General features: G+C 34.5%; 1 protein-coding gene across 1 annotated transcript in view; it reads right to left on the bottom strand.

The window, feature by feature from the left end:
* Positions 1–13,669, bottom strand: part of FBXL17 (F-box and leucine rich repeat protein 17) — a 522,435-nt gene that overhangs the window by 353,906 nt on the left and 154,860 nt on the right. Inside the window, exon 6 of the mRNA XM_021713613.1 lies at positions 10,522–10,629. Within this exon, the coding sequence (XP_021569288.1) occupies positions 10,522–10,629 (108 nt within the window). The remainder of the gene's footprint in view (positions 1–10,521; positions 10,630–13,669) is intronic.

The following is a 13,669-nucleotide window of genomic DNA, read 5'->3' as shown; positions in this document are numbered from 1 at the left end:
CGGTAGCGGCCACTGCACTCCAGTCTGGGCGACAGAGTGAGACTCCAACTCAAAAAAAAAACAAAAAAACAAAAAACATTTCATATTTTCAACCATAAGCACTTTTAAAATATGTGCTTTTTAAAAAGTTCTTTCAATATGATTATGGTCCAAAAATATATCACAAGTTTTGTTTTGCTGTCTGCTACCTTCTTAAGAACTCTGTTTTTAAAAACAGTGTCAACAACAAAATTCAACCAAATCCACACCCAACATATCCGAGAATTAGGTTACTTTTTGTATACTGAACAACTGAAGCACAATAAGATCTAATGTAGCACCAGAATTAATATTATTAGTTAATAAACACAACTTTAAAATACATCAATTTAAAAAAGAAATATGTGTCTACCTCTAACTTAAGAAAAGTATAAAATTTTTATATTGCATATAATAAAAATCAACTTTCTATCAAAAATTCTTCGCTTAATAGTAATTTCAAGTAAGGTCTTCTTGACCACCAATTAAAATCATTTGAACTGATCTCAATAAACTCACACTAGATCTGTGACATTATATTGATGAATTTATGGCATTTCTAAGGTTTGCAATCCTATTACACATAAAAATAAGTTATTTTTTGAGTTGGAGTCTCACTCTGATGCCCAGGCAGGAGTGCAATGGCATGCTCACAGCCACCCCAGCAACCCTTCCGCCTCAGCCTTCCAAGTAACTGGAACTACAGATGCATGCTACCATGCCCAGCTAATTTTTTTTGTTTGTTTTATTTATTGTAGAGACAAGGTCTTGCTAAGTTGCCCAGGTTGGTCTCAAGCCCATGGCCTCCTAAAGTGCTGGGATTACAGGCTGAGACACCGAGTCCAGTCATAACTTGCTATTTTTGACATTTCAGACTCCAGTCTATCCAACTGAGCTGTAAATTAATATTATATTTAATACATATTATTATTAACCTGAGCATTTTCCATGTTCTTATATACTAGAAAAGTATAATGTTGAATAGCATAATTTTATTATATTAGATTAATATCATTTCCAGTTTTTTAACCCTTTAAAGGTTTTTTATTATTATGGAAAATTTCAAATATAAACAAAAGTATTGAGAATAGTATAATAAACCTTTATATCTCATAACCTCGTTCAATTATCAATATTTTGCTTTTTTTTTTCCCAGAGACAGGGTCTTCCTCTGTCTCTCAAAGTGCAGTATCTCTGGAGTGCTGACCTCAAATTACTGAGCGCAAGGAATGCTGCCACTTCACCTCATAAGCAGCTATGACTTTGCCCAGCTGATTTTTTTTTTTGAGTTGGAGTTTCACTCTGTCACCCAGACTGGAGTGCAGTGGCCGCTCCAGGCCACCGCAGCCTCGACCTGCTGGGCTCCAGCAATCCTTCCGCCTCAGTCTTCCAAGGAGCTGGAACTACAGGCGTGCGCTACCATGCCCGGCTAATTTTTTTATTTATTGTAGAGATGAGGTCTCGCCTGCCCAGGTGGGTCTCGAACCCACGGGCTCAGGCAATCCACTCACCTCAGCCTCCCAAAGGCACGGGATTATAGGCTGAGCCACCAAGCCCGGCTTCTTGCCCAGCTGATTTTTAAAGAATTTTTTTTTTTTTTTTTAGAGACAGGGTCTCACCATGTCGCCCAGGTTGGTCTCCAACTCAAGCAATCATCTCACCTCCATCTCCCAAGCAACAGTGCCCAGTCCTATATTTTTCACATTTTTGTTTCTTTTATTGGCCTATCCAATTTTGTCTTTTCCTTCTCTTCATCTCTTTATAACATTTTAAATCAAATCCCTAATATTGTATCATTTCACCAGTAAATATTCAAATATGTGTCTCCCGCTGATAAAACTTAAAATATAATAAATATACTACTATTATCCTTGACATAATTAACAATAAGCCCTTAATATAATCAATGAGCACTTCATATTCAAGTTTTCTCAACAGTCTCAAATATGTATTTTTAATTCTGTTAGTGTTAGGATCCAAGCAAAATCTCCACATTACATTTTAGTTATTTTGCCTTAAGTCTTGTCTATAATGATATCTATTTGTTTTTTCCTGCAATGTTTTCCTGGGGAAAACTGGGTCATTTGTCTTAAACAAATCTGAATTCCATTGATTGACTTTTTGTGGTGCCATTTAACGTGCTGCTTTAATTCCATATTTCCTGTAAAAGGGTAAATATAGGAGCAAATACATAGAGGTAAATTAGAAGCATCTGTTCATACCTTTACTCATTCTTAATTTTTTTACTGAGTTTTGAGAGTTCTTTATATATTTTAGGAATAACTTTTATTACAGCACATTGTTATAATTGTTCTATTTTATTATTAGTTATTATTGTTAATAGATTACTGTGCCTAATTTGTGAATTAAACTTCATCATAGATATGTATAGGTAGGTAAAATAATAGTATATAAAAAGTTTGGTAGTAACCACAGTTTCAGGTATCTACTGGAGGTTGTGGAACATAGCCCCCATGAATAAGAAGGAACTTCTGTATATGACAAAGAGCAGATGATTTTTAATTTTGATAAAGTCCAATGTATTAATTTGTATTAAATTGTTCATTTATCAATTATGTTGATACTTCTGATATCCTATCTAACAAATTTTTAGTCCATGGTCACAACAGTTTTCTCCTACATGTTCTTCTAGAACTATTTTTATTGAGGTAAAATTTACTTCTCATAAAGGTTACCCTTATAAAGTGTACAGTTCAGTGGTTTTAGTACATTAACTGACTTGTACAACTATCACCAATATCTAATTTCAGAACATTTTCATCAAACCAAAAAGAAACAGTATGCATGCATGTATTCTGGACATTTCACATAAATGAAATCATACCCCAAAATGGCCTTTTGTGACTAGTTTCTTTCATTAGCATAATACTGCAAAAGCCATATTATAGAATGTTTCAGAACACCAATCCTTGGTCAACTGAATAATATTCCACTGTATGAATATACTACATTTTGGTTATACATTCATCAGATGACAGGCATTTAGGTTGTTTCCATATTTTGACTATTGTGAATACTGCTGCTGTGAGCACTTGTGTACAAGTTTTTGTTTAAAACCTTTTTTTTAATGATTTTGGTTCTATACTTAGAATTGAAATTTCTGGGTTACATGGTAATTCTATAGCTAACTTTCTAAGGAGCTGCCAAACTGTTTTCCACAACAGCTACATCATTTTTTATCTCCACTATCAATATGAGTACATAAGTTCCAATTTTTCCACATCCTTGTCAATACTTACTATTATTCATCTTTTGATTACAGCCATCCTACTAGATGAGAAATTGTACTTTACTGGGAAGTAAAGTACATCATTTTTTATCTCCACTATCAATATGCGTACATAAGTTCCAATTTTTTCACATCCTTGTCAATACTTACTATTATTCATCTTTTGATTACAGCCATCCTACTAGATGAGAAATTGTACTTTACTGGGAAGTCTGAGTCCTCCAATATTGTTTTTTCTTTTTTGAAATTGTTATGGTTCTTGAGGTCCTCTACAATTCAATAATAATTTCAGGATCAGCCTTTCCATTTTTGAAAAAAGAGCTGCGGAGACTTTTACAGGGATTCCACTGAATTTTTAAAGTGTTTTGAGTAGCACTGTCATCTTAACAATATTAAGTATTTCAATCCATGAATAGTACCTGTCTTTTCATTATTTAGGTCTTTAATTCACTTCTACAATATTTTGTGGGTTTTCAATGTGCAAGTCTTGACAACCATGATTAAATTTACTCATAAATATTTTATTTTTCTTTTTTGTATTAATATAAATTGTTTTCTTAATTTCATTTGCAAATTTTTCACTGCTAGCATACAACTTTTTACATACTTCAACAGTAGTCAATATCTGTCTGGGAACAGGAAGACATCCATCAACAAGGGTGCCTGAATGAAGCATATTTGTATACCTAACCCTAAACAGTACCCCACAATATCAAAATAAAAAATACTGATAAAAAATATTTTTTTCTTTAATTTTTTAATTGGCAAATAAAATTTTTACATATTTATGGTGTATAATATTAAGCTTTGATAAATGCATACCTTATCAAGTGGCCAGATTAAGCTAATTAACATATATATTACCTCACATACTGACCCTTGTGATAGACCATTTAAAATATATTCTCTTTTCAGTTTTCAAGTGCATATTAAGTGTAGTTACTGTGATGTATGAGGAGGGACCAAAAAACCCAGGAATTTATTTATTTAAAAAATGTGTATTCACAATAGCAAAAACATGAAAACAACCATGCTGCCTATCAAAAGAGAACTGGATAAAAAAATATGGTACATACACACAATTTTAATAAAGAAGGACAAAATTATGAACTTCACAGCAACTTAGATGGACTTACAGTCTATAATACTCAGTGATCTATCACAGAAACAAAAAACTGAGTACCACATGTTCTTATTCATAAGTGGACCTTGAATAATCATCATAATATTGTAAGAAAGGGACTGGCAATAGTGGGAAACTGCCTGCCGGGGAGTGGGAGTGGCAGTAGTGGGAAACTGCTAGGGGAGGGAAGGGCTCATACCTCACCAACAAGAGTACCTGCCTAAGGAACATTTGTGTACCTAACCCTGAATTGTACCCCACATCTTTAAAATAAAAAAAATTTAAAATGTGTATTTATTCTTACATGTTTAAAATTTAGTCACCTTCAAAGTACTCTTCATTTTATACAATACACCTATCAAGATGTTTTTTCCACTCCTCAAAACAATTTTTGAACTTGTCAATATTGATGCCTTTTAGTACTTCTGCCATTTTTTTGTTTCACCTCTTTTACACTGACAAAACATCTCCCTTTGAGGACTTGTTTTCATCCAGGGAAACAAACAAAAGTGCTCTGGGTGAGATCAGGTGAATAGGGAGGGTGGGGCACTGGGGTCATGCTGTTTTTTGGTCAAAGACTGTAGAACACTCAGTGCGGTGTGGGCAGGTGCATTCATAAATCATCCATCATGAAATGGGCAAACGTGTTGAAAGAGTCAAAAAAAAAATCACTCAAGCCAAATGCAGCTTCTCACAACAACACTAACTGGTACACTGATGCCAATGGGTCCCTAAAACAGTTTCCTAGTGGAAGGAAACTTGTACTATAAAAGGGCCCACCTCCAATAAGTAATTATTTGGGGGGGGGAGTCCCCCCTCATACAATAGATCTCTTGAACTTACTCTAACTGATATTTTGTGTTCTTTGACCAGCGACTCCCCAATCCCCTCCCTCCTACTTTCTGCTTCATGAGTTTAACTTTTTAGATTCTACATGAGAGAGATTGTGCAGTAATCTTCTTTCTGTGTCTTGGCATAACATCCTCCAGGTTCATCCATGTTGCTGCAAATTTCTTTTTTAGGGATGACACCATTATGTACATATACCACATTTTCTTCATCCATCTGTTGATGGACACACAGGTTAATTCCATATCTTGACTATTGTGAATAGTGCTGCAATCAAAAGGAGAGTGCAGACATCTCTCAACATACTGATTTTTGTATCCTTTGAATATATACCCAACAGAGGGATTGTTGGATCATATGGTTCTATTTTTAATTTTTTGAAGCATTTCCATGCCATTTTCCATAATGGGTATACGAATTAACATTTTCCACGAACAGTGTACTAGGGTTCCCTTTTCTCCATATCCTTGCCAATATCCTCCTCTTTTTGATAATAGCCATTCTGACAAGTGCAATACCTCATTATGGTTTTAGTATGCATTTATCTGATGTTTAGTGATACTGTGAAATATTTTTCGTATACATGATAACCATTTGTACATCTCTTTCTAAAAAATGTTTATTCAAGTCCTTTGTTCAAATTTTTTTCATAAGGTTGTTTCCTTACTATAGAGCTGGGTTCCTTAAATATTTTGGATATTAACCCCTTTATCAGATATATAGTTTGCAAATATTTTCTTCCATTCCATAGGCTGTCTTTTCACTCTATTGTTTCCTTCGCTGTGCAAATACAGCTGATTTTGTGTGTGTTAATCTTGTAACTTTGATTTATTTTTGTGTGCCTAATCAACTTGCATTTCTAGGATAAACCCCACTGGGTCATAATATATTATCTTCTTAAAATATCATTAGACATAATTTTCACACTTTTGTTTAGAATATTTTCATCGTATTCATGAAAGATAGTGATATGTAATTTTCTTTACTTGCAATGTCTTTAAGTATTTTTATGAGAAATGATTGCCTCATTTCTAGTAGAGTTGTGTTAAATTGATATTATTTCTCCTTAAGTATTTGGTAAAACTCACCGGTGCAGCCATCTGGGCTTGGATTATTTGTGGGAAGGTTTTAACTACAGGTGCAGTATCCTTAAGAAATACAGGGGTATTAATGTCATCTATTTCTTTGAGTGAGCTTTAGTAGTTTATATCTTTCAAATAAACTTTGCATTTCATCTAAACTGTTCATAATATTCCCTTGCTATCCTTTTAGTATCTGTAGAATCTATAGATTTGTCAATACTCTAAACCATGATATTGGCAATTATAGCTTCTCTCTCTTTCTTTTATCAGTCTAACTAGAAATTTATTAATTATCTTATCAAAGATCAGCTTTTTGTTTCATTCATTTTCTCTCTTCTTTTTGTTTTCCATTTCATTTGTTTCCATTTAATCTTCTGCTATTTACTCTTTACTGTTTCTTCTTCTTACTTTGATTTTAATTTGCTCTGTTTTGAGTTTCATAAAATGGAAGCTGAGGTCACCGATTTGAAATCTTTCTTTTGTTCTCGTGTTGTTGTTTAGTTATATTGATTTCATCTAAGTAGTACTTTAACAGCATCACTCTAAATCTTATGCACAGTGTTTTCATTTTCAATTACTTCAAAATACTTTCTAATTACTATTTTGATTTCTTCTTTACTATGGGTTACTTAGGAATGTATGAGCAAGGGGGTTCCCCACAGATCTCTGGGATTCTCTGCCATTATTCTGTCCTTTGAAATTTGGCTGCCTTTGTCTTCTGGCCTTTCTGTTCTGTCTTGTCAACTCAAACAGTTGGCTATGTTTTACCTGAGTTACTCTTTCCTGTGTTGCAATTTGGAAACTCTTTCAATGCAATAAACTAAAACAATCATAGAGCTCCTCTTGTTTGTTTCCTATATCTTAGAGATCACTGTCCTTGGTTGTCTGATATCCAGTGTCTTGAAAACCAAGTTTCACATATTTTTGTGAAGGAGTTTTAGGTTGTTTCATAGAAGAAAGTTAATCTGGTCCCTGTTACTCTACCTTAGTTGGAAGAAGTCCAGCTTGGTTTGGTTTATGTCATTAAGAATCCCTGCTTTTTATATATTTAATTTGTTTAATACATTGCAGCTATTTTCCTTTTTGATGCTCAAAGTATCCCAATTTAAGTCAGTGAGAATCACTTTCTGTTGGTTTTTTAGTCCTTTGACAAGTTCCTTCTACTGGCAAATGATACTCAGGCACCACAGTCTACAGACTAAAGGTTAACTACCTATTTGCATTTGCTGAACTTGTTTTAAAAAGTAGGAAAGAGAAGGAGGTTGAGTGATTTTATATTTACAAGCAGGTACACTGCAATGAAAATAGTACACCAATATTGGAGCAGATCCAATTCTGCCACATACAAGTCACTACCACTCTTAACTATTAAATGCAAGTCTCAAAAGTTCTTATCTTTGCTTCATAAATATCAATCTCTAAGTTTCCAAACACAATCCTGTAAACCTGACTTTACCTTCTCAACCTATTTGCATTCCTGGATTATCATCCACATAGTTGTAGCAGCCTAGAAAGAAGGCCCAATATTGTTTGCTATTAGAATATTTCTAAGTAAAAAGGGTGTGCCATCAGTAAATGTTGCAAAGTAAATAAGAGATCAGGTAAGATTGAGAGTATAAAAATAAAATTAAATCCAAGGGATCACTGTAATCGGACATCAATGTCCTTCTATCTATTCCCAAACCTCTGTCTTCTTGCCCTTGTTTTTAACAATCTAAGATGTCACAAATCCTCTATTACACTTTATAATTTACTGAAAACTTGACATTTCTTAGTTTCCATAAGAAACCCTCACAGTCCCTGTTCGAGGCCAACGATTTCTAAATTCATAGATTCTTCAGAGTGCAAGAAACTCTAAATCATCTAACTCGGGCATAGTTTCAAATATAGAAAACTAAGGCACAGAGATTTTAAGCCACTTGCCTCAAAAAGCAAATTTAGAAAGTCAGAGACTTCAAAAAAGTATGTTTTAGACAAATTTCCTTAATCATGTAAAAAGTAAACATATTTAGGATGATAGCTCTCAATACTCTGTATCTCACATCTCCCTAATCATTTTCTTAAAATTTGTGTACTATTATGATAGTAAGGAATACAAAACTTCATTAAGGGTATTTATATATTTATAAATATTTTGTGAATGTCATATTAATTGGTATGAAAACACTACCAAAATACAAATACTTTAAACCAAAAGTATTAATTTTTTTAAAAAACTGCATTCTACCCTTGGTTTTCCAGTGACAAAACAATTAAAATAGCTTTGTAAAAGCTATACATGATTAAAACATCATCCTGCCTTTACTTAAATCCAGAATACTAAGCATTATCAGTTGCTCAGTTGCACAAACCACTATTCTCATCAAAGCAAAGACTCCGCAGAGGAACAAAAATGTTTCTCAAAACTTTGTAGACTATCTCTAATATGAGTCCAGTAGATTCCGACTGATGACAAGCCAAACCAGCAAGCCTTGCCTAGAATCTCCAGAAGAACCTTCTTAGCAAATTGAGCTTTCCAATGTGGACATTTGCTGTTGCTGCTATTTTGTCACAGAGAATAATTCTGATATTTTAAGTACCTGTGTACCATAATTTCTGGCCATGTCAAAATGCTCAGGGAAGTACTAACTCATCTAATAAGTCTTGCTTTATCTTTAATGAGTACAATTTCGAGTGATCATAAAAATCCCACATATGGTCATTACAACACTTGTTGTGCACAATCTGTTCATTCAAAGGCATTTTTACTCTACACCATAAACAGCATTAGATTTGAGCAGAAAAACATTCATCTACCAGGATGTTCAGGTCAAGGTTATAGGAAATGAATAAAAAATTATGGTTGCATATGGTCTTCATTACACTAAGATATTCTGATAGAGCAATAATTGAGAATAACAGGCCTACCCACTCTTCTAGCTTTAGGATCTGACCCTCAAAACACAATTAAGGCTGATCAGTCACTTAAAACATAATACACCATAGCCTCTCTTTCAGATATACTAGACTAGAAGAGTGATTTGAATTTTTAAAATCAAAGTTCGCTAATATTCTAGCAAGTTCGATGCTATAGCATCTATTTTAATATTAGTAGTTAACATTTATTCAGTAGTTACTATGATCTCAGTACTGAGTCAAGCACTTTACATGTTACCTTATTTAATACCCTAAAAAATAATTTGCCCACTTAGCTAATAAGTGTCAGAGCTAAGAAGAAACCTGAGTTGACAACGGAGCCCAGAATCCTGTCCACTCTGTGACCCTATCATAGTCCTAGGTAACTTGTAAACATTTTTTCTTTTCCAAGGGACCAAAGAAATACATTATGTTCCACTAAACTATAAATCCAAAGAGACCTGAAGAGATCAAGCCCAGAGAGACCTAGGATCTTACTTGGTTTGTTTCAGCATTGTGCTGCTAACACAGCAGTTTTCTAGTAGTTGTAAAAGGAAGGAAGGTTGAAGGAAAAGGTTACTCAATTATTTAGTGGGAAAAGACAAGACTCACACTCATGCTGTAAGTAGTATAGGGTAGAATTAAAATCTATGCAGTAACAACTTTCATATATTCAGGTAAATTTTATAGTAGCCACTTTTTCCTTTACATAGATGTAGAAATTAGCTTCTAATTATTTTAGACCTCTGAAAAGCAGTAGAGATGGCACATCAGTGAGAGATTACAAAAGAGTTGATATTTTTATCACTACTAAAAATATAAGACTTCATATATTTGGTATATTAGTGAACTCTCCGAGCTATAAGGTCAATTTTTTACTTATAGTTACCTCTCTTTTCACCTACATATTCAGCTTTAATCATATGCACATACCATATTCACTTTTTAAAATCAAATATTCATAGGACTTAGTGATATATGAACAGTTAAAATTCAATCAAAATATCTTCTAAGCACAACACATGAAGTTAACATTTAAATGAATCCTATCACATATATTTCTTTGATGTATACATTTCATGGCCACTAGTAATGAAAAAGCCAAAAGGTAAGCTTCTTGTTTAAATGAGTGTCCCATTTCAGAAAGGACAAGTTTGATATTTCCTTAAATTCATTTTAACTTTATCAAACACTAGTAGACTTTTATAGTGGTCTAACTATTCCTTATTCAAATAAGTTTCACAATCCAGGGCCCATATTTCTGATACTCAGAAATACTAAGGAATAGTAGTCATGGTACCTACCTTGGTTAGGTGAATGACTCCTTTAGAAGTGACTGAACAACCCATGAAGCCAACATACTGAAGTTCAGGACAGTGCTCAGCAAATGCTTTCACTGACTGATCTGTCACCTAGGAAAGAGACATGAAGAAAGTTATTCCAGCTAATATTCCAGTGCACTCAAGGATTTGGCTCCTGAAAATTCCCTCACCCCCAACTTGCATCGTTATTATTTTTCTTTCCATTGGCTTGTTTGAATCAGTATACAAACATGATATAATATCTCCTGGATTAAAAAAAAAAAAATCCTCCCTTGACTCCACACCCATTTCCATCTATCATGCCATGGTTTTGTACTTCTTCCTAAAAAAGAGATGTTAACACTGGCCACCTTCACTCCTTCATCTGCTCAACTCCCTCCCCGCTTCTCTCTCTCTCTCTCTCTCTCTCTCTCTCTGTGTGTGTGTGTGTGTGTAAAATTGATATTTAATTCACATACCATCAAATTCACCCTTTCAAAGAATATAATTCAGTATATTCACAAGGTTATGTACCATTAACAATACCTAATTCCAGAACATGTTCACCACCCCCCAAAAAGCCCCATGTCCATTAGCAGTCAGTTCCCTATTCCTCACAGCCTCCAAGCCTGGCAATTCATATCTAAACACTGTATACAAAGAGACCCATATAAATTGTGACTGTTTGTAACTAGCTTCTTTCACTTAGCCTAATGTTTTCGAGGTTCATCCATGTTGTAGTATATACTGGTACTTAGTTCCTTTTATCACTGAAAAATATCCTACTGTATGGGTATACCACACAGTTATGAGTTGAATTTGTGTCCCCTAAAATTCATATTTTGCAGTCCTAATGCGCAATACCTCAGAATGTGACCTTATTTGGAAATAGGGCTGTACAGATATAAATAGCTAAGTCAGGATGAAGTCATAGCAGAGTAGAGTGGCCCCCAATCCACCATAACTGGTGTCCTTATAAAAGGGTAAAATGGAACACAGATGCACACTCAGGAGGAATGCCATGTGAAGACTGGAGTTCTGTTGCCACAAGCCAAAGATTATGTCAAAGGTTGCCCCCAAAATCTCAGAAGCTAGAAGAGAGGCCTGAACAGATCCTTTCCTAGAACCTTCAGAAGGAAGATAGCAAAACAGCCCAGCTAACACCTTGATTTCAGACGTCCAGCTTCTACAACTGTGACACAACACATTTCTGTTGTTTAAGCCATTCAGTTTGTGGTACTTTGCTACAGCAATCTAATACATACATTTTCCATTCTCTCTTGAACTCACTAATCAAGCTTTTATCCCTCTCATTCAACTGTCACCATTCTATCAAATTAAATGACCAATTTAAATTATCATCCAAGTCTTTCAGCAGCATCTGACACAGTGAGTTGATGAGTCTTCTTGAAACAATACATTCATTTGCTTCTAGTACACCACATTATACTGAATTTCCTCCTTCTTTACTTTTGACTCATTGTCTCTTGGCTTTTCTTTCCTATCTTACTTTATTCCCTAGGTATCAAATCTAATCTCGTGGTTCTAAATAACTCGCCTAGTTACTCTCTGTTACTTACCCTACTTTGATTTTCTTCATAACACTTATCACTACCTGATTATACTACACATTTATTCATTTACTAGTTTCTCTGTCTTCCCATCTCTCAGAGTAATATGCCCCCTTTCCCCTCCACTAGAGTAACCAACCATAATGGACAGTCTCAGTCATAGTACTGAAAGTCTCATGACTCAAAAAACACCTCAGTCAGATAGACTGGGAGAGGTGACCATCTTAACTGGGTGATCATCCACCCAGCCTCACTCACATATCATCAGTACCTAGAATGATCCCTGGCACCTAATAGAAATAAATTGAGTTTTTAAATAAATAAGTGAATGTTTTTTCTTTATCTCTCTTGATACATCCATTATACTTTTACTTCTACTTTTATTTATTTTCAGATCAAGGATCAAGAGTACAGTTGTATTATTTTAAAATACTCATTTTTAAAATTTTCGTTATACTAGTGGCTTTATTTTCTATGATATAGTTGGTGTGTCTTACAAAATCTTTAAAAAGGGGGCAGGGGAGGAAGGCACCTTTTTACACCAGTGGCTCTTAACTCTGATGCGTGCCACGGCTAATTTTTTATGTCAACTTGACTATGCCACGGGGGCCTGGACATTTGATTAAACATTATTATGAGTATGACTGTGAGAGTGTTCTGTGCAAGATTAACAACTAGACCAGTAGACTGAATAAAGCAGATTGCCTTCTCTAATCTAAATGGACTTCATTCAGTCCACGAAAGGACTGAATAGAACAAAAAGCTGATGTAAAGGAGAACTGGTATTCTCTCTGCCTGTCTTCTGCTTTTGACTCAGATTTGGATTGGAACTTACACCATTGGCTCTCCTAGTTCTTAGGTGTTCAGACATGGACTAGAATTTAAACCATTATCTTTCATGCTTCTCAAGCCTTCAGACTTGGATGGGAACTATGCCATTGGCTTTCTGGGTCTTTGGATTGCCAAATGTAAATCTTGGGACTTCTCAGTCTCCATAATCCTGTAAGCCAATTTCTTATAATAATCATAAATAGATAGATAGGTAGGTAGGTAGGTAGGTAGGTAGATGATAGATAAACAGACAGACAGACATAAATAGACAAATGAGAGAGAGAGAAAATTTCCTAATGGCTTTTTTTCTCTGAAAAACCCTAACTAATGCAATGTGTATTACAATCCCCCGAGTTTCATTAAAAACTCAGAGCTAAAAAGAGTGGGGTCCAAGGATCTGTATTTATAACAAGCCCCCAAGTGACTCTTATGCATGTGAAAGTTGAGGCCCCAGTGCTGCAAAAAAATTATAATGCAACATTTGGTATTTCTGCTTTAAATGAATGGCAGAATAAAATTCTTTTTTTTGTCTTTCCTACCTCCAAAAAATTTCCATGTATAAAATTATCTTCTTGTAATTGTGATAAAATTGTCTTCATGATTTCACAAAGATGTAGCTTATAAAAGAAACTCCAAATATTCTCTATCATATGCTTAATTTCAGATTCCCTTTCCTCACAGTTAAGATGAAATCAAGCCGGGCTCGGTAGCTCAGCCTGTAATCCCGCGCCTTTGGGAGGCTGAGGTGA

This window comes from Carlito syrichta, unplaced genomic scaffold (assembly GCF_000164805.1).
Source record: "Carlito syrichta isolate Samal-C Ts95f unplaced genomic scaffold, Tarsius_syrichta-2.0.1 Scaffold304630, whole genome shotgun sequence".
Classification (NCBI taxonomy): Eukaryota; Metazoa; Chordata; class Mammalia; order Primates; family Tarsiidae; genus Carlito; species Carlito syrichta.
Note: the sequence above shows the minus strand (reverse complement) of the source record. Positions and strands in the feature narration are given on the sequence as shown.